Below are 23,772 nucleotides of genomic sequence, written 5' to 3'. Positions count from 1 at the left end.
TGCCTCTCTTATTGTTTCCCCCAACCACTACAACGCAGTCTTGGTGCCACTCTTTCTTCCGCGCCAGTACTCTCTTGGTGCGCGACCATGTTGGCAGCAAGACCATGGACGAGCCTGTGCTTGCTTGCAGGCAGCTGGACGGGTGCTTGGGCGCGGTCCGGGGGGTTGAGCGAGGACCCTGATATCAAGGCCATCTCGCTGCGAACACACAGTCTCGAGCCCGTAAGTCGCATGTCCTCTGCGCCCATGCAAACATGCCCTGACGCCGCACACAGCCGTACCTCGACTCGGACATGCAGAGCCGCTGGTGGGATTTTGGCGGAGACACGATTATTCGGACTGATAAGTACATTCGACTGGCTTCAGACAAGCCCTCGCGCGACGGCTGGCTGTTTTCGCGCGTGCCTCTGACAGCGACCAACTGGGAGGTAGGCTGCACTCTGTCCCACCACATGTCCCAGACGCTCACGCCCGTAGATTACGTTCGAGTTCAAGATCCACGGCCAAGGCAACCTCTACGGCGATGGCTTCGCCATGTGGCTCACCAAGCAGCGCGCGCAGCCAGGAAACGTCTTCGGCCACACCGACAAGTTTGAGGGCCTCGGCCTCTTCTTCGACACATACAAGAACAACCGCCCCGGCACCGTGTTCCCCTACATCATGGCCATGAACGGAGATGGAAACACGCCCTACGACAAGGACAACGACGGCAAGGCCAACGAGGTCGCCGGATGCTCTGTACGTGCTGCCTGGCCCATATGGCCCTCTCGATACTAACGCCAACTAGGCCCGTGGCATTCGCAATGCCCAGATCGCCACCAAAGCTCGTCTCACGTATTTCCAAGAACAATTCCTCCGCCTCGAGCTCCAGTACAAGTCAGAGGGCGAATGGACCCAATGCTTCGAGATCCCCAACTTCAAGGTTCCGCCCGTCGCCTACTTGGGTTTCTCCGCCGAAACCGGCGAACTGTCCGACAACCACGACATCGTTTCAGTCAAGTCGCAAAATCTCTACAAAAAGACCCCTGGGTCGGCTTCCTCGTCAGGAAGCTCAGGGGGCAAGACTGCCTCGTCTATGACGCGCGAAAAGAGCAGCAGCGGTGGAAGCTGGACTTGGTTCCTCGTCAAGTTTGTGCTATTTGGCCTAGCCCTGACCGGTGCCTATGTCGGCTTTACCGTTTACAGGACCAAGCAAAGAGACCGTTTTTAGGGGAACAGCTCCTACCTGAAGTTCAAGGGCAACAAAAAGCTTGCTTGGCTGGGTCCACCAATGCTCCAGTTTGATGGGTGTGTCGAAGTCGGCGATGAGAATGACTGGATGGCACTGTACAGGGTTGGATGATGGAGTTGAGCTGTGCAAAAAATGGCCTGGAGAGGCCACGCGCATTGTTTTCTATCTCACCTAGCGCTCTTACTTCTCTTTCCTAGCATGTATCAATCGTAACACCTTAGCGTGACATGCCCAAGGTGGAAGCCATGTCTCCGCATATAATAACACGCCTCTGTACAGAATTTCACAAAGGCTGCCGATGAAAGCAAGCGGAGTGGGTTGAGGGTTGCTCTAGCATCCGTTTTAGGTGACCTGGCTACATGGAGTAATGGAAGCGGCCACGATGTCGAATGCTTTATTCATAGTCAAGCAACACATAAGACAGTGCTCCATGATTGCATGCTTGTGTTGGGATAGACATACGTGCATTATACATACATACCGATGTGCTCGTCGTGCCAATCGTCTTTAGCAAGACAGCGAATGTACAATTGACAAGCTTCACCTTCGACAGATGACAATATATATAGACACAACCCGGATGTACAGACTGCTTTTGTGGAGACGCCAAGACATAATTTTTTAATCTAGTAGTTTGGCTTCTTGATCGACGCCGGTGGAAGGACAAGATGCTTATGTCATTAGCGTGCTGCTAGCATGGCCCGTGATTGCGCGCTCAAGTTTCCAGGCTGCGCGTCGGCAGCTTTCTCTCACTACCCACAACCCGAGCAGCGAGTAAGTAGCCCCAACCGCTATTATCTAGCTTAGAATGCGCCGGCTGTAAGCGCACGCGAAACAACAGCTAACGCCCATCAGATCCCAGTGAACGACAAACCTTCGTCACAAGGCGATGCTGGGGACTAATCACCCCGGCGTCTCACTGCATGACAATCAAGAACGGAAAGCGGAGGGAGTGCGCCATCATACTAGATGTAGCCACATCGCTCAACTCATCATTGCACAACGCTGATGGAGGCGATTTCGCAAAGCCACTGGGTTCACCATCACCAGACTCCAGCCCCAGCCTTTCCCACTGCGCACTGAGGAAGAATAAAAAAGGTTGAAGCGCCGTGCTACCTCGCCTAACAAGCTTGGAGGACGAAGTTCGCTCTTGACGACATGAAAAGTAGTTTTCAATCCGAGCGCCTTTGCCCTTGTGGCATCGCTGGTCGTGGGGATGCGTGGTCTTTGTCGTTGGGTCTGTGGGTTTAGGTGGTGGTGCTTGTGTTAGAGGGTTGTTTTCTTTTCAAAGTCCTGTTTTACAGACGGGCGGAAGGGGTCCAGTGATGATGTCCCTGTGGGGGCATTAAAGCCAAAGTCGAGTTGAGGAGCCCGATCATTGCCTGCTGAGAGGTCGAAAGACTAATCGATGGGGAATGGACGAGGTTCCTTCTGAGGACAGCAGGAGAGCTAATCTGAGGACCATCAATATATAACGTACTGCTTATAACAAAGGCCATCTCTTCACTTGCCCCGGTTGACTTGTTCAAAGATATGCTAGCATCTACAAGCTATTTCAGCCCAAGCTCGAATCCAAGCTTGGTATATCGTACGTTCTACACTTCAAAGGTCGAGGCCCCGGCTTGTGACAGTCGTCGACGCGTAAACTACTCGTAGACGTAGCAAAACGGTCCGGCAACCGTGCTAACCAAATCCTTGATCTTATATGCCTTGCCGTCTACATTCAACACCTCCAGGTCTACAGTATCCTCCAAACTCTGCGCCCTCCCACCGCCCATCATTGACGTGCCACCTGCGATAACCTGCTGCCTGTTTGGATAGTCTTGGCTCTGCCAAATAGACCATACACGGTCGATCATGGCGTGATGAAGGTAGAAATATGGGTCTGCGGCATCGCGTTGATCAGTTGGGAAGCCGCAAATGAAGAAAAAGAATGGTACTCACCACCAGGCGAAGTATAGAAATCACTCCCCGGGTCACCAGCAACCGTGAAATGTCCCGCCCCGTGGACACCCGTCGCTCCTTGCATAACATCTTGAAATGTTGCAATAGTCCTGCTGCTTGTGATCAAAGCAGCAGTCTTATCTGTCGTCGCGTACAGTTGCGTAAGGTAGTTGCTGATATCGCGCTTGATGCACCGAGGATTGTACCCAAAGCCATCTGATCGTGGATTACGTGGAGCCTGCGGACTGTCCATTGCTGCCAGCGGTCTGGGATAAGTCAGCAGATGCACATATAGGATACTGGCAGGGGCAGTATGGCACTACAAGTATGGAAGGTGGTACATACCCCAGGTTAACCATCATACCCTTGAACGGCCCACTAGCAATACATCCTCCCCCGTTGCCAGCCGGCTTCAACCCATTGCTACTATGTTGCACCTTTTCGCCCTGGCCACTCATACTCGTGTCGCTGCCATCGAAAATCGGGCTAGTCTCTGGGCTGGCTGCCCATCGTCCCCAGTCCCAGTATGGCTGGGTACCATTGTAGCCACATTCGACTCTCAACGCGTTCTCATACGCAAACGTGTAGTATCGATGCCAGGATAGGAAGTTCCCTGTGCCATGGATTGAGAGCGTGTATTTCATATGAATTGCTACAAAGTCGTCGAACCGTGATTTGGCGCCGGGGTACACGGTAGAGAGCTTGGAGGGCGCTTTGGTTATGCACTGGACGGCGGCAATGTAGGCGCGCTTTTCCGAGGCGCTGATACTGCCCCTGATTGTACATGTTAGCTGGCGGTGTATGGAAAAGTCCTAGGGTGCCTTTGGACATACCATTCTCGGCGTACGCGGAGTTTGTCTTTGGTACACGTTGTTGAGTTGGCAATGGCGGCGTCGATGGCTGCTCGGCCCTTGGTCTGCAGATCACCAACTGCGTCTGCGGCACAGAGTATTTGTAGTACGGACAGTGAGATGAAGAGGGCATACAGCGCCCCAAGATGGAATGCTGCCATGTTTGACTTGGAGGCAGCGCTCACTGACTTGACTGCTATATAATAGAGGCAGGACCCAACTTATATATGAAATCTCTGGGCATAAGCGCCGATGTACAGGCAAAATTACCTAGGTAGTTGCTCGGATCTTTCCAGCCGTGATCTATACGACAGTCATGTCGGAAAGAGTCTTGTTAGATGGGGGCTTTGATTGATGTATCAAGAGTTTCCACATGCGAATATGTTATATGTTGAGGGATGAAGCGTGTGATGCGTTCGGCAGATGCAGGTCGAACACACAAGATTTTGATCGAAGACCTAGAACAAATGTAGACTACGGGCTCAGATACATTGTATAGCTAGGCATGGCCCGAGGATAGATCTACCAACTTTGAGTAGAGTGTCTTGCGTAAGAGTCCCTTGCGTCTAACTACCGGTCTTCAAAGCAAGCTGGAGCGACAATAGCGCAGAAGACAGGCAATAGCTGTAATTCTATCACATTTGAAGTGACGTGTCAGGGAGTGACCAGCTCTGTTCAGTGAGTAGTACTCACAGTCTCCACTTGCTAGTTGTGCCGTAGATGCTACAAGCATATCTGTCGCCAAGGCGGTAACCTTCGTCTACGCTGTCTAGACGAGACGGCCAGTACATGCCAAGAGTGAGGCTAATATGAATGACTGCGAGGCGTAGTAGTAATCTTGAAGATCTTGCGCGTCCTAGGACGACGTCCAGGGTCCATAGATGTGTGCCGTGCTCGCCAAGGCATGGTAGATTTGGGCAACACTTTCTAGTTTGCACGCAGCTGTTGTACGCCGTTTGTAGGAATGGTTCTATCTGTTTCCGACGTCCAAGAAAGCTTCACGAAAATGCCAAAGAGACACTCGAAAGCTCAGCGGAGATGGGCGTAAACCGACGTCGCAGTAGATGCTCGCACGACATGACCCATGCATGGATCTGCGAATCTATGCGAGAAAGACGCTAGATGCCGGCGGTTCGTTGAAATGAAGGCATGGTTATTTAGCCGGTAACAAATCCACCCATCCATCCCTCTTGTCGGAGCTTTCCGACCGAGAGGGTAGAACACTATAAGATGCAGTGAGTACTATGTCAGTCCCAAGATCGACGAGGTTTGACCTTGGGCGTCCCGAGGTCGTCTCAATCCCGGCCATCGGAATCGCCATCGGAATCGGAGGTACATTGCTCAGTGGCCTCTGGAGTGAGTGGGATCCATACATCCTGTAAAACATCCTTGTCTAGAGTACTCCCTGTCGCATAAATGACCACCAGAAACCTCTCACAACCAGTGGCGAGTTTAATTTCTAGGTTGTAACGTGTGCAGTCACGTACGTCCAGATTGCTGGTCGGGAGACGTCGTGTAGACTTCAAGCGCCAAGGCCCAAGGTATCTGTTGATACGGAGCTTTCTTCGCCAGTCAAGCATCGATCAAGAAGTCCTAATTATTCGAAAATTATCAAGTCTCCCACGTGGCTGCCGGAGACGTATGTCGGCAGTAGGTCCCACACCTCGGTGTTTAAGGTCCGAAGGCAACTGACGAGTATCACCATGCACCATCGCATGAGCCAAGCCATCTTTCGATATCGTTGCTCTTCCGGTCATTTTCATTCTGTCTTCTACTCGTATCCTCATCTCTACACCCCATGACCACGGAGCTCCCGGGATACTCGTTCATCGGTGTCTCTGACGCAGCTTTGTTGTACCACTGTGCAAACCCCATCTATCTACTAGCCTCCAAAATATTCCTCTCCAGACCACTCACCGCCTCCCTCACACTAGGCGCAAAGTGTCTTCTCAGAATCTCTCCCTCCCAAACGGTCCCTGCGAAAGGATTACTACCCTCAATTTCAGGTTTCAGTGCATCAAACACTCCATCGCCCCGTCTCTCCTCTGTATTCCATAGAGGCGCTACTTTTTTGCCATGCGTCTTGGTGACACGATTTATTAGCCCAAGCATAGCGGTACAAGACTTCTCGGGGAGATGCATGGATATGGACATCAGTTGTTTGGCGAAAGCTGCAACGCGGAGGGGCGGAACGGCGCGAATTGAGGTGGCGGGTAGGAGGACGGAGGAGAGGGAGCGGATAAGTAGGACGATGGTGGTTTGTACGTTGATTTTTGCGGTGTCGGCATGTGATGTCGCAGCGTTGGGGTCGGGAAGATGGAGAGACTTGGAGCTGAGTTCGATGTCCGGGTTCAATGCGACAGGATGTAGTGTGCGGTAGAGATGGGTGATGAAATAGCTGAGGTCGAGTTTCAAGACTGACGCTGTTTTCGCTCCGTCTTGGCCTTCGAGTAGTGCAAAGGCTGTAATGACGCAAAGGAGAGACTCGCGCGTAAGGTTGCGCTCGGGTGCTTCGTTATCGTCATCTTCATCCGATGCGTCTTCGTCGTCTTCAACTGCGGCAGCGGCCGTAAGCTCGGCGGTGGCGATGATGTCTCGAAGAGCTTCCAGGATATCTCCAAAGAAATCTTGGTTGATCAGGTGTGCGTATCGTGCCAGACCTTCCAACACCGCACCCATGAGTTTGGGCGAGCGAGCCTTTAGGATTCGGAAGTATGCCACAAACACCATCTTGAGCGTCTCAGCCTGCATCCTGTCACGCTCCTCGTGACTGACAGCTGCATCCGCCTCCTTGAACTCCTTCTCGATCGCTTTCCTCTCCTTGAGCTCCTTTCGTAACCTCTTTGTCCTGAACTCGCGCTTCTGCTTCATCTTCTTGCCATTGACCATTGGGTCTTCCGCCTTGTCGACGGAATGATATGAGGCCTTCTGCGCAAACTCTGACAGTAGCCGCAGGTGCAGAAACGTGTTCAGCACGCTTTCGTCGAAGTGGTAGTTCCGGCTCTTCATCATCTTTGTCAACATAGTGACGGCTTCCAGCGCAGCGTTGCCATCCTCATCGTTCTCAAACAGGGTTTCCATGGCCTCCCTGCATCGTACAAAGTCGGCATCCACCCTCCTCGTGCTAAGTTTGCCAACGAGAATCTTCAACAGCTCTCCACGGAAGTTGAAATGCGGCACCGAGTTGAGCAGGTTGCATGCGCAGCTGACAGCGACTGTTGCCAGACCAGCCATGTGCTCTTTGTCCGATCCGCTCGACTTTGCTAGCCTCGCGAGGTGCTTTACATATGCCTCGTAGCTGGATACCAGCTTCTGCTCGAACTGCCGCAACTTCTTGACTTCCTTTGAGATCTTCTCTTGCATCTTCTCTTCCGACAACGGCCGAATCCTGTATCCGGGGATAATGTCCTTGAAGATGGAGACTTGTGTCGCCAACGCCAGCTTCTTGACGGTAATGTTGTCCGAGTCGGCGAGGGCTTGCAGTGCCTTGAGCGCTCCAACGTGCTCCTCGGGGTCCTCGTTGACCAGACCTGCTATCCGCGCAAGCTCTTCCTTGGCGTCGAGTATCTGTTGTCGCGCTGGTATCTTGGGCTTCTCCTCTTCCACGTCTTGTAGATGCGACGCCTCGAGCGCCCCGTCGTCGCTGCCAGAGGCGAGAAAGCTGTCGGATTCTTCCTCTTTGATATCCTGCGCATTGGGCGGCGCCGCTACCCATCCCTCGGTTGTCCTGACGGGCAGCTTCTTGTTCTCCCTCTGCTTCTTCAGTCTGCGTGGTCGCGTTTCGTAGTCTTGTTCGAGATGCCATTTCGCGGCGTTCTTCACGAAGTTTGCCTGGTGGTCTTCGGCCGCGCCGCTGGCATGCTCGCCATGTTCGGGTGGAGACAGCCGCCTTCTCTTCGCAGCCGGGACGCGAGACATGGCGCAGGTGCTCGTGGGCCGATGTGGGCGACGGTCAGGCTTGGTTGGGGATTGCACACCCGACTGTCTGAAATTTTGGCGGAGGCTGCGGAGGAGCCTAGCCCGGCTAGCATGCGCCCCACAATTTTTTGGCAGCAGAGGTCGACTTTGCGAACATGCGCCCAGCCCCAACCTCAACTCAGCACTTGTCTACATACGCCCACGATGAGGCCGCTCACAGAACCAGAGACCAAGACGCTCTTTGAGAAGCTCGCGACGTATTGCGGAAAGGGCATATCGAACCTCATCGCCGACCCTACAGGCGGGTTGGATCGCAATGTCTTCCGCGTCCAGGTATTCACTCTTCCAACCGCCCCCACCCGTCCCCAGCTAGCTCAACTTGCTAACAATCAACGCATAGGGCTCACGAGTCTACTACGTCCGCGAGTCCCTTGCCAATCTTGCCACATCCGTCGCGCGCGACAACCTCCTCTCTCTCGGCATCTGCCTGGGCAAATTCACCAAGACGGGCAAATTCCGCCTGCACATCACCGCGCTGAGTGTAATCGCCCCGCACGCACGATACAAGGTCTGGGTCAAGCAAAACGGCGAGATGCCCTTCCTGTACGGCGGCAATGTGCTCAAGGCGCATGTCGGACGGTGGAGTGAGGATTGCCCAGAACATCAAGGTGTTGTTGTGCTGAGCATGAACGATACGCCATTGGTAAGTCGGCCGCCAGCTGTAAAGCGACGAACCGAATCTTGGGCTAACATGTAACATCAGGGCTTTGGTGTGAGTGCACGATCGACGGCTGAGGCGAGGAAACTGGATCCTACGGGTATTGTCACCTTCAGACAAGCGGATATCGGAGAATACCTGAGAGAGGAAGACACTTTGTTCACAACTTGAGCGGCCGGGAGCCTGTGCGACCATGGACACTCTGCAAGAGAAGCTTACTGCTTCGCCACAACCGGGGCCAGAAACCAAGGCTCGCGTGCACGGCATATCCGTTTGCTACCCACTCGCATTCACTATGACAATACGCTGAGTAGTCCATCTGATGGTATCTAAGCATGAATGACCAAAGCATCATGCGCCACTTGCATTGTCATGCTGACTTGGACTTGCTCTTGCTTGTCCCAATGATTCTAATCTACATAAGTTTTGTGAAGCCGGTCGCTCGGCAAGGGTATCAATGTCTGATTCTCGTCTCCCAGCCAAGTAGAAGCTGCACTTGGAAAGTCGTAGTCTGCTGCTACACACTTCACCGCCGAAACTCCGCGCTCAACCCAGTTTCTCAAGAAGCTTCCTCCTCCTGCGCTCGACTAGCTCGTTGTTGACCTCGTCAAGGGTTGGGATGCGCCATCGTATGCCGTCGCCCACGTCACCGGGTAATTCCATCCACTCCTTCTGTGTTTTGCTCGGCTTTGCGTCCAGTTCATCGCCGAGCAACATGAAATTGTCCCAGGCCTCCTGCTCTTTGGCCGTTTCATATGCTAGCAGCGTGCCGTCCTCTTCGTCTAGGTTGTAGCCGTAGTAGCCCGCATCCACCTTCTGCCTCAGTTCACTCCTCTTTTCGCGCCCCTTGTCCATGTCGTCTTCCGGTCTGCTCTGCCTCTCGAACAACTCCTTGACACCCGGCAGTTCCTTGGCTCGTCCAAAGTATCTGTATCCCTTTCCTCCTCCTGGCACCTCCCGCCCTTCTTCGTCAAGCACTCGCCCGCCTCTCATGTAGTTCGGTCCGCCCAAGCCTCTTATCTGACTTTCCCACATGTGCTTCTCTCTCATGAGTTTGTTGATCTCATCGTTGAGGTCGCGGATCTGGTAGTCTGAAAGGGCTTCGTCCTGGATCTTTGTGACTTTGCGCGAAATCTCCTTTAGCACCTGACCGCGCCATTTCTCGCAAACGGGAATCGAGTTGACAGAGGTGATGAGCTTGGGGCGGCGGGTACGCGATATGTCGATGATACCAGCTTCCGCGGCCTGCGCAGCGCGGAAGCGGAAAAGCATCGAGTGCGCTTTTTCGGAATTACGCGCCATGCTTGCGGTCCGGACTCGGGTTCGAGCTCCACGTTGCTGTAAGGTCGCAGGGGCGAGAGGGCCTCCTTCGATGGCAGTAGCTTTCTGTCGGAGCTAGACGGCGTGCCGTGGCGCGCTTTGGTGTCTTGTCGGGGCGAGATTTTATTAGGCGTAATATACGATGCTCCAAGAGAAACAGATGCTGCCCCGCAGTTGCAGAAGTGAAGATTTGACAGAAACAAGATGCGCGATTGGTGTTCGTGTTGTCGTGGTCGAAGAAAGACTCAACGTGACAGGCGCGTTGGCTGGAGCAAAAGTTTAGTGTCCCGGCCTACTGTCTTGGCGTTATTGCGCACCCACTTGGAATTCGGGACCGCCACAATCCCGTCTTGATTTGTTTTGGTGCTGCAAGACGATTGCTCCATTCATAGCACACTGACGACCCCTCTTGCAGCCTGTTTTGACATTGTGTCTAGTTTTGCTCTTGGCAAGAAGCAATCATCTGCACCACAAGGACGAAATGCAATGTGCAATCAATCTCGATCTTGTTTTATTTTTTTTATCAATCTGACCAGAGACTGTCGACGCTACACTTCTAAGCCCAGGTACAGACATTACATAACGCCCCTATGCTAAATATACAAGTAAAACAATTCTGAATGTTGCAGGTCGAGGGGAGAAAAACGAATCGGCCGCATATGTTTGAGATGCGCTTCTAGTAGAACGGAGACAAGACGGAGACTAGTCTAGGTGGGAAGCGTCAGGTCATCTCAGTGTACAGCTCCAACCCCAGTCGAGCGAACTGCGCAGAGTAAACAGGAAATACTTCACCGTTGAACGCCATGCACAAATCTCCTTGAATCCGCATTCGAATTTGAGTTTCTGCTTCGTCCGGATCCAAACCGAGGTGTAACGTCCAAAGGCCGAAAGATGAATTGATAGATACATAGGAAAATGGGAATGGCCCCCATACGCAACGACTAGTGCTAAAGGAAAAGAGACCGTCAGTTAGACCAGATGACTAGAGAAGCGTCGTGCGGGACAAACGCGGATGACAAAATAGGAAAGGTTCAGGTATGAGGTGAGATTATGCACCAGCTCCATAGTTCGCTGCCTCCATCTCAGCCTGATGGCGCAGCTGCTCGTTGCGCATCTCAGTTCGCGACTCCGTACGTGACTCCGTACGTGACTCAGTCCGGGACTCTGTGCGAGACTCAGTTCGGGATTGCGCGCGCGAACTTATGGAGCCGAAGAGCGAAGGCCTGGAAGCTGAAGAGTTGACGTGCCGACCTTTGATTGAATGTTGATGAAGATGTGCAACATCGTGCTTGCCTTGTGGACTCGTTAGCTTTCCTACACTGATGCAAACAATCAAGGGGTCTTACCATCGCAGCATGCTCGGACGTTAGGCATGAAGTCCTGATCACGTTCAACATGGTCATGGATATCACGACTGAGATCCATGTTGGACGCGCTGGGTTCCTCGTACGTGGCCGACTCTGTAGCGCTGGTCCTGCTGTTTCGCCGACTAGTGAAGGATCCGCGTAAAGCAGTGACGCTGGGTCGGAGCATGCTGTTGATTCGGCTGGAAACAGATCCATGCGCCAGCGGCTCGGTCGAGGTTGCACGATGTGGTGTAACATGCGACTGTCGAATCGTGGGCACTTGGCCATAATCGCGAGATGATGTGCGCCGGGTAACGTATGAGGACATCGAGCCTCTTGAACGGCCTGTTTGCCGAGAAGAGCTGCGATACCCGCCATTGAACTCGTCTTGGATCTCATCTGCGGTAGCTGCCTTCTGGTCTTGATCAGACTTCGTTGGCGACTTTTGCTGATCGTTCTCGTCGACCCGTTGGCACAGATAATTCAGAGCGTTATACCACGTCTCGTGCCTCTGACCTGTTGTAGCCGTGAACTTCATCGATCGACCAGGTGTGACGACAAGCAAGCTTTTCTGGTGAAGCCCAGGAGGTAGAGGGTTAGGGTCGTCGACTTCTTGAACAGATTCGATGGCTACGCTCTTAGCCTTCAATGTCGTCTTATCGGCACTCTGAGGGTCTCGGTCGCTCCAGTACAGTGTCCTAGTGTAAGGATGAATCCAGAAGAAACGCCGGTGACGGTTCTCAGACATGCCTTCGCGCCCAGTCTTGCGAGTGTACTTCCACAGATATTCGCCAATCATCGTCTGAGTGATGGCCTGGATCATGCGCGGATCTGTCGCACCGGGTGGCAATCCATTGGCAGCAAAAGACGGCCCCCCTGGAATATTGAAGCGTTGGTCTATTTCCGAAGTAAACGAAGATAGTGATGACCTCCGGCTAAGAGGTGAAGACGCTCCGCTACGCTGTGACTGTCGACGCACACGCGGTGTGGTCCCGCCTGTTCTGGGAGTGAGAGTGTTGTTACCAGTCTTGATGGTAGGCGTATGCGGTCGCTTCTTGTAGGCGGATGCAGGCATTGTAGGCGGGCCCATTGTGCCTGGGGAGATTGGTTTGAGAGAAGCCGCGGCGATGACTTCCTTATGATCCGAAGGCAGAGGAGGAGGCGTTGCAGCGCGAGAGCGCATGCTCCCCGAACTGCCTGGGCGTTTGGATGTTCGACTTGTCTCATTGACATACTTTTTGCTAGGCGACTCCGGCGGCGACAGCGACTTTTCAAGCCCGGACGTGGTTATCAAACTACTCCATCGCTGACTTCGAGCAAGCAGCAGCTTGTCGATCTGCTGAGCAGACACCATTGTCTGTGTAGCTCCATCGGCCATTGGCGTTTGGGGAGTCTTACTGGCGGCATTGACACTGACAGGTGGAAAGGCTGTGCTAGCATCCCTGCTATCAACCGGTGGGGTGTTAGCGTCCGTGGTATTCTTATTCCAAGATAGTAGAGTATCGAAGTAGCTGAGCTTGGGCGTGGATACTTGCTTATTCGCCGATGCTTCTGTCTGAGAAGAAGCACTAGTGGTTACGGAAGGCGCGGCGGCCCGATGAGCGATACCAGGTCGCGGAGGAGCCAATGGTTCAGTATCCTGCGCAGCAACAGGGGACAATGTCATAGCAGGGACAGAAACACGATTTGCTGTGGATGGCCGACTTGTCGGTGTTGGCAAAAATGCCGGGAGCGTTGGCGACTCAGGCTGAGTGTCTTGAACAGTCCACACATCGGAACTGTGATGTAGAGACACCGAAGGAACAGGTAGTGGGATCGGCACGGTCTGCAGTACGCAGACGGCTGACAATTGCAGTGGTATCTGTTCTGGCTTTACGGGTGTGGTGGCCTGAGACGAAACCCCAGAGAAATTAGCGAGAATTGGCCGCTCGGGTCCAATTGGCTCAGTAGTCAGCGAGGACAGTACGGAGATGGTCGACGGTGCTACCCTCAAAGGTTCAATGGGATTGGATGCCTGGATCGACAACGAAGATAGTTGTGACGGATCTGCTCTAGCCACTGCCACCGGGTCCGTAGAGCGAGCGGAGAAACTGGACAACACGAGTTGCGGCTGTCGTAGCGCAATAGGGTTCGTGACTTGTGCAGAAAGTGGAGAGAATCGTTGTCTACTGGTTCCCGGCGCGCGGGGTACTGTCGACTGAGTCGATGTCGTAGAAGATGCAGAGAGGACCACACGAGGCAAATCCTTGGGCTCAGTCGAGCGAGACACCAAAGGTGACATCTGTAACAACGTCGGCTTGTAGGGTGTGACTCTAGGCTCAGTCTCGTGGGCAGACAAACTTGACATTTGGAGTGGTGCACGCTTTTCTCTGTGACCGATATCTTGGGCAGGAGATGCCGGAAGCATATCGTCAGGGCTTCGATTTGACTCCGTTGTCGAGACATATTCGGCTAGTTGTGCGGGCTCGGTCGATTGTGCATAGATAGCAGACGTAAAAAGACCTGCTGGAGCCACTAGGGTTGGGGCAGTCGCCTTCCGCGGCTCCGTAGTTTGATGCGAAATGGAGGAGATGTCCAAAGAAGGTGTAATGTCCTTCACCAGCACTGGTACAATAGGATCAGTGCCATGAGACGATACTGTCGACACCCCAAGAGCAGGAGGAGCAATAAGGCGAGGCTCGGTGCTATGAACAGCCACTGACGACATATTCAGAGGAGCAGTGGGTACGGCATGTGGCGCCGTGTTTTGTGCATGAAGCGGAGATAATGCGAACAACGGAGCTGAAGGGATTGTTGGCTCGGTCCCCTGACTTGAAAGAGAGGACACAGCCAGCTGAGGTATCTCTGGGGGTTGGGGACTGGTAGCATGACCGGAGACGGAAGAGAAGCCAAGGGCTGGCCGAAGTGCAAGCTTGGGTTCACTGTCTTGTGAGGTGACCATGGAGACGTCGAGATTTTGACGAGGCAAAGCTCGCGGGCTTGTGCCTTGCGAATGCAGGGCAGAGACTTGTAATGTAGGCAAGCGAGCAGCATACGGTTCTGTGTTCTGACTCGATATAGAGGATATGGAAATAGGCTCGGGGGCATCCTGTTCGGTCATCGTGCCCGAATCAACCATAGTTGGCCTGGGAGCATCGGGTTGAAGAAGCGACCTTCCGAGAACAGCCTTTCTTAGTGGATCTGGCGTGGCATGGCTTGAGTATACGACACTGGATCGACTTGGTGATCCCTCGATGGAACTAGCATCATCGTCATCGCCACTCAGGTCGTTGAGTTCTGCCAATAGACTCTTGCCTTGGGCGGGAGTGTTCTCGTTGCTGCTGCTGACGTAGCCCGCGGGCGAGTCTCTTGACGCTGGGGGCGTACCTGCAAAGAAATCTAACCCTCTCGGCGTCGATCTCCGCGAACTGCTGTCTCTAGCTCTTAACGTAAAGCGCGAAGTCTTGTGGTGAAGAGGAGTCCTGAAATCGGAATCGTATTCATCGCCAGAGGCAGAAGCAGTACTGCGGTAGGAATTGATGCGACCAGCTTGTGAGATTGAGGGTCGACTACGCCGGGCAGCAGAGTTGGAAGGGCCGGCCTCGGTCTCAGTCAGCTGGTCGCTGCTGTCTCCGTCGAGGGTCTCGGCTCCGGTTTGGAATGCGTCGGACTCAGTTGCCATACCGTCGCGTTCGTTGGCAGTCTCGAAAGCAGCATCTGAGGTTTCGTTGGCAGTGTCGAGGTTTTCGTATGCGCTCGTTCCCGCGACGGAGCTGAGTGCATTTGGAAAGGAGCCCGGTACAGAGTTGGATGGGTGCGGTGGCCGACTTGGGGTGTCGGGCACGGCCTCTTGCTCTTCCCACTCGTCGTCTTCTACAATCTCGTGCGACACGTTGCGCAAGGCCCCAAGACGATCTGGTCGAGCGGGTTTCTTGAAAGCATCCTTGTCGCTCTTCCTTCGCTTGCTTGCGCTACCAGGTCCAACTTGAGCGCGGGTAGCGTCTACTTCATCACGAGCGTCTTGGAGCATGCGCTTCAGTTCGATCTTTTCGGTCTTTTCGCGATGGATATTGTTCTTGAGTTGCTGAATCATGCGGTGGGCGTGTTGAAGCGAATGTTTGAGTGTTTCCGATTCGAGCATACCGTGGCGCGGAGTGGCCTTGCTTGGAGACGGTTCAGGCGAGTGTTCAGGCGTTTGAGATTGCTGCCTGACACCACGGTCGTCATCAGACGATCTGTCAGATCGGCCACGATGCTCTGATCTTGCGCGGTAAGCGACAGCTTGAGCCAGCTCTTGATTCTTTGTCATGAGCTCTTCGACCTTGCGCTGCATTGCACCTTTTTCCGTCTCCGTCATGGCCGCGACTCGCCGCAGACTAGAGAGCTCCGTCTCGTGCTGCTTGGTCTTGTTGATGTGATCGTCGTTGAGCTTGGTATACATCTGCTTCAAATCTTCCAACTCCTTCTCCAAAGTGGACCTCTCGGTACGTGCGAGATCCAAGGCATGATTAAGGCTTCGCTCCTTGTCTGCGGCCGACTTGAACTGTGTTTCCGACTCGCGAACCTGTGTCTCAAGATTCCAGTTGACGTCCTTGAGTCGCGATTCGCTTTCGTCCAATGTTCTCAGACGTTGCGACAAGCCTTCGACCTCAATTTCGAGCTGCGATCGGTCCAGATCAGCCGCCTTGAGGGCGTCATCCTTCTCGAGGAGGACGGCCTGGAGGTCCTTGAGCTGGGAAAGCAAAGAGGTGGAGATTTCGGTGGCCAGGGCGATGTCATTGATGCGGCTGGGCTGCTGGTTCCTCTGCTTCCGCGACGGAACGCTCACTTTGGTGGGTGACTGGATGGCGTCGCTGGAGTAGATGGAGCCACCGGCAGTGGGATCCGTCTCGCCACTGGGTACGCGAGACTTGGGGAGGAAGGCGCGAGCCGTCTCCCTTCCAACCTCGTTGAACTCCTTTTCTAGCTCGGCCAGCCTCTGGCGCAGCTCTGGCCCGATGTCGTTGTCTGGCTGCTGCTGCTCGACCTCGTGCAGCTTGTCCTCTAGCTCCTTTCTCTGCTGAACAAGCGCGCTCCCCAGATGCGACGTCTCCTGCAGTCTGCGCGTCGTCTCTGCCAAGTGGGCCTGTAGAGCGCGTTTGGCCTGTAGGGGGGATCCGTTCAAGTACAGCGAGAATTGCGAGTTGTCGAAGGCCGAGTATCGCTGCCGGTGGGCGTCGTGCGGTGCGGCGAGGAAGGGGTCGGCGCCATTGTGGTGCTCCACCGAGAGCGCGCCCGGTGGAGGATTTGCTGTAGCCATGAAGAGTCGCTGGATGCGTCTGCTATTGGGTCATCTCCTGGCGTGGCTCCCCCGCTTCCACGTAGACGTGCCCGGGACGGCGGGCGGAGACGGGATGCGTTGGGCGAACGGTGCAGGGCAGGAGTGGGCGGCGAGCGCGTGTCGCGGCGGCAGGCGGCGGCGGGGGTGTTTTCCGGGTAGTATTAGAGACAAGAGCGATGGTACGTCTCACTCTGTCGGGCTGTGGGTGTAATGCACAAAGGGTTTGGGGGGCAAGGACGCGCGGGAAAGCGACTGGGGACACGGCAGCGGCTGCTGGCACTCGGTCGCGTTTCCGTCACACTAGAGAAAAGAAGCAAAGGCGCATCCCCAGGCAGGGGCGCGGGATGGCGAAGAAAGAAAAACAAGGGAATGCCGAACGGGCTGGAGGGGCTACAGAGGCGACAGAGGAGGGATCATGGTAGAGCGCATGATGTTGTGCACAAGAGCGAAATGAGGCGACCGTGCGCTTTTGCCGCTTTCACGCTTTCGCCATGGAGCCAGCGCTGATACCCATAACATATCCACAACATCAACAAAGCTACGTCTGCGCCTCCATTGGTTCGCGCCGGCACTTGCTGCACGTCTGCTGCCTAGACTGCGAGACTGTCGTGGTAGTGCCGCGGGCCGAGGGGCTGTTTGCGTGTGCGATTGGAGCGACCCAAGCACGACGCGCATCGCATTACCCCACGACCGGCATCCCGGACCGCATCACGTGACGTCGAATTAATCAGCCACAGCTGGGCTGCCTCTCTGTGCCTCACTCCTACATGTCCAACATCTCGCACCTCCGCCACCCACGAAACCCCCGGCATGGAAGCACCCGTCGTCAAGTTCAAGAAGCGAGCAGCAAAAGCTGCGCCCCGGAAGGTGGCCCCGCCGCCGCCGCCGCAGTCGGATTCGGATTTCTCTTCCGGCTCAGAAGGAGAGGGCGAGCATGGCCGCGTGGTGAAGCGGCGAAAAGTCAACGACAACGCACTCAAGGCGTCGACTGCAGACCAGAAGACGCACGCGGCAGTTGCAAGTACAACGCAATACGCAGCAAATCGCTCGGCGGTCATGGAAGCAAGCAACGATGCGACGAAGCAGTCAAACTGGTACGACGAAAATGCCCGAGACGCTCTCAGCTCCAAGAACCTGCTCGGCAGCACACGAACGAAGCCTCACCAACTCATCGAGAAGAACCCCGACGCTCCCAGTCGCCAAGTAGGACCCATGAAAGCATCGACAAACATACGGACGATTACCGTTACAGATTACACGCCGGATGTGTGCAAGGACTACAAGCAGACTGGTTTCTGTGGCTTCGGCGACAATTGCAAGTTTTTGCACGCGCGCGAAGACTACGCGGCAGGCTGGAAGCTAGACCGCGAGTGGGAGATGTCGACCAAAGGCAAGAAACCGGGAGGCACCGTTGTCGCTTCTGCCAACAGGGATGAGAAGGAAAAGGACGAAGACGGAATGGATCTGGCGCAACTCGAAAAGATACCGTTTGTCTGCATCATCTGCAAGACGCCCTACAAGAGCCCCATTATCACCAAGTGTGGACACTACTTCTGCGAGCCTTGCGCTTTGAAGAGATATCGCAAAGATCCCACATGTGCGGCGTGTAGTGCCAAGACGTATGGTGTCTTTAACGGCGCAAAGAATCTCCAGAAGCTGTTGGAAAAGAAACAGAAATGGGAGGACAAGAAGAAGGCTGAGGCAGAAGAAAAGCGGAAAGAAGAGGAAGGCGGCGACTGAGTCTGCTGGGTGACATTACGGTGGAAACATTAACAAGCCGGCGCAAGTATGCGGCTGTGCTGGGCAACAGATGGTATCGTGGATGAACAGGCCATTCCTTCCCAGTCATAAAAGCGATACGTCACCTTGGAATGCAAGACGACATGACAAGGCAGAGGCATACCCACCGCAGCTCTCATAAAGCTTGAAGAGTAAACTTGCTGGCAAAGCTGCTGTCGTTGACAGGAAAAGAAACCAAGTCGTACGCCTCGTTGCAAGGTAGACTATACGACAAGTCCGTCCTCTGTTTGAGGAGGACAGGACTGGTTTGCGAAGCATATGAGGAAATACATATGCTACAGTAATACACATAGCAAGTAGATAGTGCGCTCATGCAAGTGTACATCAATCCTAATTAACGTGTTCACACTTTTCAGCCACGCCCACACAGTTCAGTCTACCATGTCAGAGGCTCAATCTCTTCGTCTCCTCTATACTCGTCGTGATCTTCACGGTTTCAGACGACGTTTCCCTCCACAAGAAGCATGGCATATCGCCGTTAACTCGCTAGAAGATGCTGTGGATATGGAAACCAAGATGGCGTGGAAAAGTATCTGATAGTGGGAGATACTAGAGATCTAATGCGTTGCGATAGATACATGATATATACGCATACACGAGAAGCATCGAATAGCGGAAGAATACCATGGTAGTTTATTACATCTCACTTCGTTAATTTGAAGCACGTGTGGCACAAAGACAAGTAAGGTCGATAAAAGGTTCGTGATATTAATACAAGAAGGGTTTGAAGGCAAAAAGTCTAATTGTCATGTTCGCTAGACATAGAGTCGCACTCTACATCCCACTTCCGGCACCAGGAAAAGCCTTCAACAGGGTTGCATCGTACTTAATCAGCTCGGGGCAACCAAGCTCCGCAATAATCGGGTCTAGAACAGAAGCCAACTTTTGCACAGCGATCAAGACGTTGCCAACTAATCCGCGGAGGACGTCAGGAGCAGCTTCGCTGGCAGCCTGGAACGCAAGGCACATTAGGTTATTACCCTCGAGAAGCGTCCGCGCGTTGAGAACGTTGCCTGTCAAGTCGTCAACATCGACGCCAGTGAACGTGTTTGGCTGGCCAGTATTTCCGCCGATTCGGATTAATTCGGGGTGGGCTTTTTCGAGCGAAAGGGCTTCGGAAGTGAAGGCCAGGATGCTGTAGTCGTCGCCGATGACGCGGCGGTACCACTGTGATGTGTGTTAGCGAATGCAAGCGGATGGTGTTACCGTGGGTACTCACGTTCTCGGGGATCTTCTCTTGCCCACGAGCCCACTTGTAATTACCTTTCTCTCCAGTAACACCCTGGAATGACATGAGTGTCTCGGCATCAAGGTAGCCTTCTGGGTTTTCAGCAGTGTGGTTGGCGAAGAAACGGTAGGTGAATTGATATGTCGCGGGGTTAAGCGCAAGGGCCGTGAGTGGGCCTGAGAAGTAATGTCCATTCGTAGCAATCGAGTGCTTCGTGCGGTCAAGGCGGAACGCGGTCAAGACGGGGATATCGATCCCGTTCTCGCCGAGAGGCATAGAGAGGAGCTGCTCGAAATAGTCCAAGTTGAGAGAGATGGGGTTGCCACTACGAGTAATGAGTTATGCTGACCATGCAACATGCAGAAGAAACGGGAATGACATACGTTGAGTACAAGTCCCCTCGCGTGGGAGATCCATCAACCTCGAAGCGGTTGTGTGACGCACTCAGGCCTTGTGGTTCTCCGAGAAGGCCGAGTGATGAGGTGACACCGCCTAGGAGTCCACCAGTCTTAGGTTTGCCGCCAATCGAAAAGGAGGTGAGGTCACCGGCCATGACGGCGGAGTAGACTGCCAGAAATGCGGAAAGATCCAGGCCCATGCCAAACACTGACGTTGTTAGCAGTCCGTGAATAAGAGCGTAAAGGCATGCAGACCTTCATTGGCGGCCGTCGTCATTTGTGTGATTGTGGAGATGCCATTTCGGGGAAGGTAACCGTGGTTTGCCATCACGTTGATACCAGGACAGGGTCCACGGAGATCATTGGGGCCTGGCGCAATCTGACAACGAAGTCGTTAGCAAATGCAACTACATGTCGCGCATCTCGGTAGGGCTACTCACGTATTTATGGTCACCAGTGATACTGATGCGCTGAGCCTCTGCGTTGAATGCACGTTTGACGTGGGTACCCGATCGCTTGCTCTCGAAATCTCTTGAGATATTCTCTGTCAAAGCGGTGATTTCCGCAAGGGTCGCTTCACTGATGTCGCCTTTGAGCATGCTCGCAGGGAAGGCGAAGGTCGCCAATGAGAAGAGCGTTGCGCTGCATAGTACTGAGACCCTCATGTTTGCAACAACAAGCTCGGATGTTCGGGAAAGAGTGTGAAGGAAGGACGTGTAGTTGGATCGAGAAAGATGCGGTCAGCGACAGGGACGGATCGTTTAAGTTTCATAGTGGCAAATGAGTGCTGCACATACGTGGGCCGCCATGACTCTCATCTAACTGTCGCCGATAGAGATGCCAATCCGGGGTCAGGTACCTTCCAGCACAGTCATGACAGCCCGCTTTACTTGCTTCAAATCGCAGGGTGGAGGGCCTGAGCAAAGAGATCGACGTGGGCGTTCTCTCTGCACGCCTTGACCAGCCGTAATCCGCTCGCGCGAGCCATATGGTTCAGTCCGTTCCCGGGTTTGCTAAATCCCGCGACTGGTGTTAAGGAGAATAAAGCGCTCGGGCCTTGCCTAGGCAAGAAGTTAGGCTTGCACTGGGTACATCGTAGGAATGTCGAGCGAGTGTCCCAAGACTTTTGAGCCCTGAACGGCGATCCAAGCGCGCCGGACCGTGTTCGGGTGGGTACCTAGGTAGTTAAGCCTCTAGATCGGCAGCTAGATCTCGCCTTTTTTACCGCATTTGGCTGACCAACGTTGTACAGAGATGATGAACGTTGCCCGCATCGATCAAAAGCGGGTTATCTATTTTCAACACGCGTGAGGCTGCAAGAAGATTGAGTGATCTATGCATCCCGCCCTCGCCCTACTTCCATGCGGCGGAAATGGAGATTGCGCAGGTGAACACCTGGGCATGTAAACCCACCGGCAATAACACATCGGGCCAAGACGCATCCGAGACCAGCGCATGTGGTCTAGCGGGCATGATGTTTACCTAGGCCGTCGTTCATACGTGCTAGGAGGTTGAAGGTATATTCCTCGCTACCCAAGTCAGAGCCCAACGCAGGGACAACGTCGGACTGAAGACGTTATAGTTTCCAAAAGCCGATCATGGGTAACAAACCACTTTCGGGGACCAATGCAACAAGATCGGTGCATTACCCGGCGTGGGCTCCAAGTAGGGTCGCATGCGAGTTCAAGTCTCGCGCAGAGAGACCCCACTGCATGATTGGCGGCGAACAATGATACCTACGTACTATTCTAAGCGTCCCCACAAGCATATGCCAAGTTTGTACTTCAGAACAGCCCCAATGTTCTAGTTTGCGTTATAGGAGACGAATCTCAGCCGGGTACCCACCACCCAAGGAAAAGGGTGAATACCGGCCACTACCCAGGTGGCCAAATTACATCCGCAACCCTAAGTATACTCGACATCGTTCGATATAAACTGGATCCTTGTCCCACGTTAGCATCGTAACGAAGCACCACAACTGGATCTTGATATAGCGCCAAGGAGCATTCGCTTCAATTCCTTCTCCTTTGCGTTATTCTTGAGTCCAATCCAAATGGCTGCCTATGATTCTTGGGTTAGCAACCCAGACGAGAGCCATGGACCGCTCATGTCCGTCGTCACCTGGTCGCTCGTTTCTGTTTCCGCAGTCTTTCTCTTCTCGCGGCTTTATATTCGGCAGCGTCAAGGGAAGCTGTGGCTGGACGATTGCACACTTTCCGTCAGTTGGGTAATTGCCACAACATCCCTAAGCAAAGAGCAGCTGACTCATACGACATAGATCTTACTTCTGGTCCAAGTTACCATAAACCAACTGTCTATCAACATAGGCTACGGAAAACATACACTTGACCGTAAGTTGCCAAAGGAGAATTGCACATTTCACAGCTCGGAACGCTAATCTTCACGCTAGTCGATTTGCGCAATCTTGATAAAATGATGTATATCGGCGCGGCGGAACTGACGATATATACCGTCGCTATTGCGCTCAGCAAGATCTCCTTTGGACTCACTTTGCTTCGGTTGACGGACGGACGGGTCAGACTTTTCGTAATCTTTGCGATCTCTACCCTGGCGATTTTCGCAGTCCCTGCCACCGTCATACCATGGGTACAATGCAAACCGCTGGCCAAAACCTTTGTGGACCTCATACCGGGCGAGTGCATTGACAAGCATCCCTCTGTCGTGTATGGGCGTTTCCAAGCTGGTGAGCAGACAGCCTCAAAGTGTGTACCCTGATTCCTTAGCTGACATGCGACGCAGTGTGGTCAGCACTCATGGATGTGTGTCTTGCTGTGCTGCCGTGGAAAATCCTTTGGAACCTGCAAATGCGTACCGCAGAGAAGATCGGTGCAGGTGTCGCCATGAGTCTGGGAATACTGTAAGTTCATGCATCGCCGGATTGAAGACTGCGCTGACTTGGTCGAAGAGCTGGAGTTACGTCAATTATCAGATCCACATACATTGAGAAATTGACAGTCCAGGATGTATCATGTAAGGCATCTCAAGGCGTGCACGGATCATTGCTAACAGCCACAGATGAATCGTACAACTCCATCATATGGGCCGTCGCAGAGTGTTCCATGGCCATCGTGGCTACCTCGATTCCCGTACTTCGCGTCATTTTCAGGCAGGCGTTCAACTCGGCGATGGAAGGCTACACGGGCCAGAGTAAAAGCAAATCAAGATCGAACCCTTCCAACGCTGGGAGCTCGGGGAACCGATTGAGCACACGACAATTGAGCAAGAAGACGCCAGATATATCGGTCAGTGGAGAATCTGTGAAGGAAGTGTTCGGACGTGGATCACGTGGATCCAAGAACTATGTAGAGCTAGATGATTTGGTAGTCGACGAGGCGACTGGGCGCGCTACTGCTTCGTCTCTAGAGTCTCTGGCAAACGATGGCGAGCGCCATGTGCTAAACTGGCACGTGTAGCTTGCTCTGTGATTACCTAGGTAGCGCGCATAAGGCGGCTAGACCTCGAGGGGGCTACGCGCGGACAAGTCGCATAGGCTCATCAATCCATCACTCCTGCTGCTGGGGGCTGTATTATTCATAAACAACATGGAGTCAATCATACCATCAATCCCGTCACATCAAAGCTGTTGCAATCATACCGTATACCAAAGCACAATCTCAAAGACCAAGCCCAACCTAGAACCAGACCGCAGTCTGAGTCAAAGGCGCACTCTATTCTTTCATCAATCCCGTCATCATAGT

General features: G+C 53.6%; 10 protein-coding genes across 10 annotated transcripts; 4 read left to right on the top strand and 6 right to left on the bottom strand.

The window, feature by feature from the left end:
- Nucleotides 1–87: 87 nt before the first annotated feature.
- J4E86_008830 (uncharacterized protein) lies at nt 88–1,210 on the top strand (the record flags this gene model as incomplete). Its single annotated transcript, XM_051449339.1, has 4 exons — nt 88–222; nt 276–428; nt 478–738; nt 788–1,210. The coding sequence occupies 4 exons, from the start codon at nt 88–90 to the stop codon at nt 1,208–1,210; spliced, it is 972 nt and encodes a 323-aa protein (XP_051299758.1).
- A 1,667-nt stretch (nt 1,211–2,877) lies between these two features.
- J4E86_008829 (uncharacterized protein) lies at nt 2,878–4,187 on the bottom strand (the record flags this gene model as incomplete). The annotated part of the gene is made up of 4 exons (XM_051449338.1): nt 2,878–3,116; nt 3,176–3,441; nt 3,521–3,949; nt 4,009–4,187. The coding sequence occupies 4 exons, from the start codon at nt 4,185–4,187 to the stop codon at nt 2,878–2,880; spliced, it is 1,113 nt and encodes a 370-aa protein (XP_051299757.1).
- A 1,714-nt stretch (nt 4,188–5,901) lies between these two features.
- Nucleotides 5,902–7,944, bottom strand: J4E86_008828 (uncharacterized protein; the record flags this gene model as incomplete). Its single annotated transcript, XM_051449337.1, has 1 exon — nt 5,902–7,944. One exon carries the CDS (start codon nt 7,942–7,944, stop codon nt 5,902–5,904), a length of 2,043 nt encoding a protein of 680 aa, XP_051299756.1.
- Nucleotides 7,945–8,148: 204 nt separating this feature from the next.
- NIP7 (ribosome biosynthesis protein nip7) lies at nt 8,149–8,833 on the top strand (the record flags this gene model as incomplete). Its single annotated transcript, XM_051449336.1, has 3 exons — nt 8,149–8,277; nt 8,345–8,647; nt 8,708–8,833. 3 exons carry the CDS (start codon nt 8,149–8,151, stop codon nt 8,831–8,833), a joined length of 558 nt encoding a protein of 185 aa, XP_051299755.1.
- Nucleotides 8,834–9,208: 375 nt separating this feature from the next.
- On the bottom strand, nt 9,209–9,964 carry ISY1 (NineTeen Complex (NTC) component; the record flags this gene model as incomplete). Its single annotated transcript, XM_051449335.1, has 1 exon — nt 9,209–9,964. The coding sequence occupies one exon, from the start codon at nt 9,962–9,964 to the stop codon at nt 9,209–9,211; it is 756 nt and encodes a 251-aa protein (XP_051299754.1).
- A 1,350-nt stretch (nt 9,965–11,314) lies between these two features.
- J4E86_008825 (uncharacterized protein) lies at nt 11,315–12,418 on the bottom strand (the record flags this gene model as incomplete). Its single annotated transcript, XM_051449334.1, has 2 exons — nt 11,315–12,204; nt 12,352–12,418. 2 exons carry the CDS (start codon nt 12,416–12,418, stop codon nt 11,315–11,317), a joined length of 957 nt encoding a protein of 318 aa, XP_051299753.1.
- Nucleotides 12,419–14,246: 1,828 nt separating this feature from the next.
- J4E86_008824 (uncharacterized protein) lies at nt 14,247–16,606 on the bottom strand (the record flags this gene model as incomplete). Its single annotated transcript, XM_051449333.1, has 2 exons — nt 14,247–14,313; nt 14,364–16,606. The coding sequence occupies 2 exons, from the start codon at nt 16,604–16,606 to the stop codon at nt 14,247–14,249; spliced, it is 2,310 nt and encodes a 769-aa protein (XP_051299752.1).
- Nucleotides 16,607–17,437: 831 nt separating this feature from the next.
- Nucleotides 17,438–18,367, top strand: J4E86_008823 (uncharacterized protein; the record flags this gene model as incomplete). Its single annotated transcript, XM_051449332.1, has 1 exon — nt 17,438–18,367. The coding sequence occupies one exon, from the start codon at nt 17,438–17,440 to the stop codon at nt 18,365–18,367; it is 930 nt and encodes a 309-aa protein (XP_051299751.1).
- An 834-nt stretch (nt 18,368–19,201) lies between these two features.
- Nucleotides 19,202–20,208, bottom strand: J4E86_008822 (uncharacterized protein; the record flags this gene model as incomplete). Its single annotated transcript, XM_051449331.1, has 3 exons — nt 19,202–19,594; nt 19,647–19,980; nt 20,039–20,208. The coding sequence occupies 3 exons, from the start codon at nt 20,206–20,208 to the stop codon at nt 19,202–19,204; spliced, it is 897 nt and encodes a 298-aa protein (XP_051299750.1).
- A 2,619-nt stretch (nt 20,209–22,827) lies between these two features.
- On the top strand, nt 22,828–23,487 carry J4E86_008821 (uncharacterized protein; the record flags this gene model as incomplete). Its single annotated transcript, XM_051449330.1, has 2 exons — nt 22,828–22,918; nt 23,090–23,487. The coding sequence occupies 2 exons, from the start codon at nt 22,828–22,830 to the stop codon at nt 23,485–23,487; spliced, it is 489 nt and encodes a 162-aa protein (XP_051299749.1).
- Between the last annotated feature and the right edge of the window lie 285 nt (nt 23,488–23,772).

The sequence above is a fragment of the Alternaria arbusti genome (genome assembly GCF_024043155.1).
Source record: "Alternaria arbusti strain BMP 1465 chromosome Unknown scaffold_14, whole genome shotgun sequence".
In the NCBI taxonomy this organism is placed as follows: Eukaryota; Fungi; Ascomycota; class Dothideomycetes; order Pleosporales; family Pleosporaceae; genus Alternaria; species Alternaria arbusti.
The sequence above is the reverse complement of the archived record's forward strand: the minus strand, read 5'-3'. Positions and strand labels throughout refer to the sequence as shown.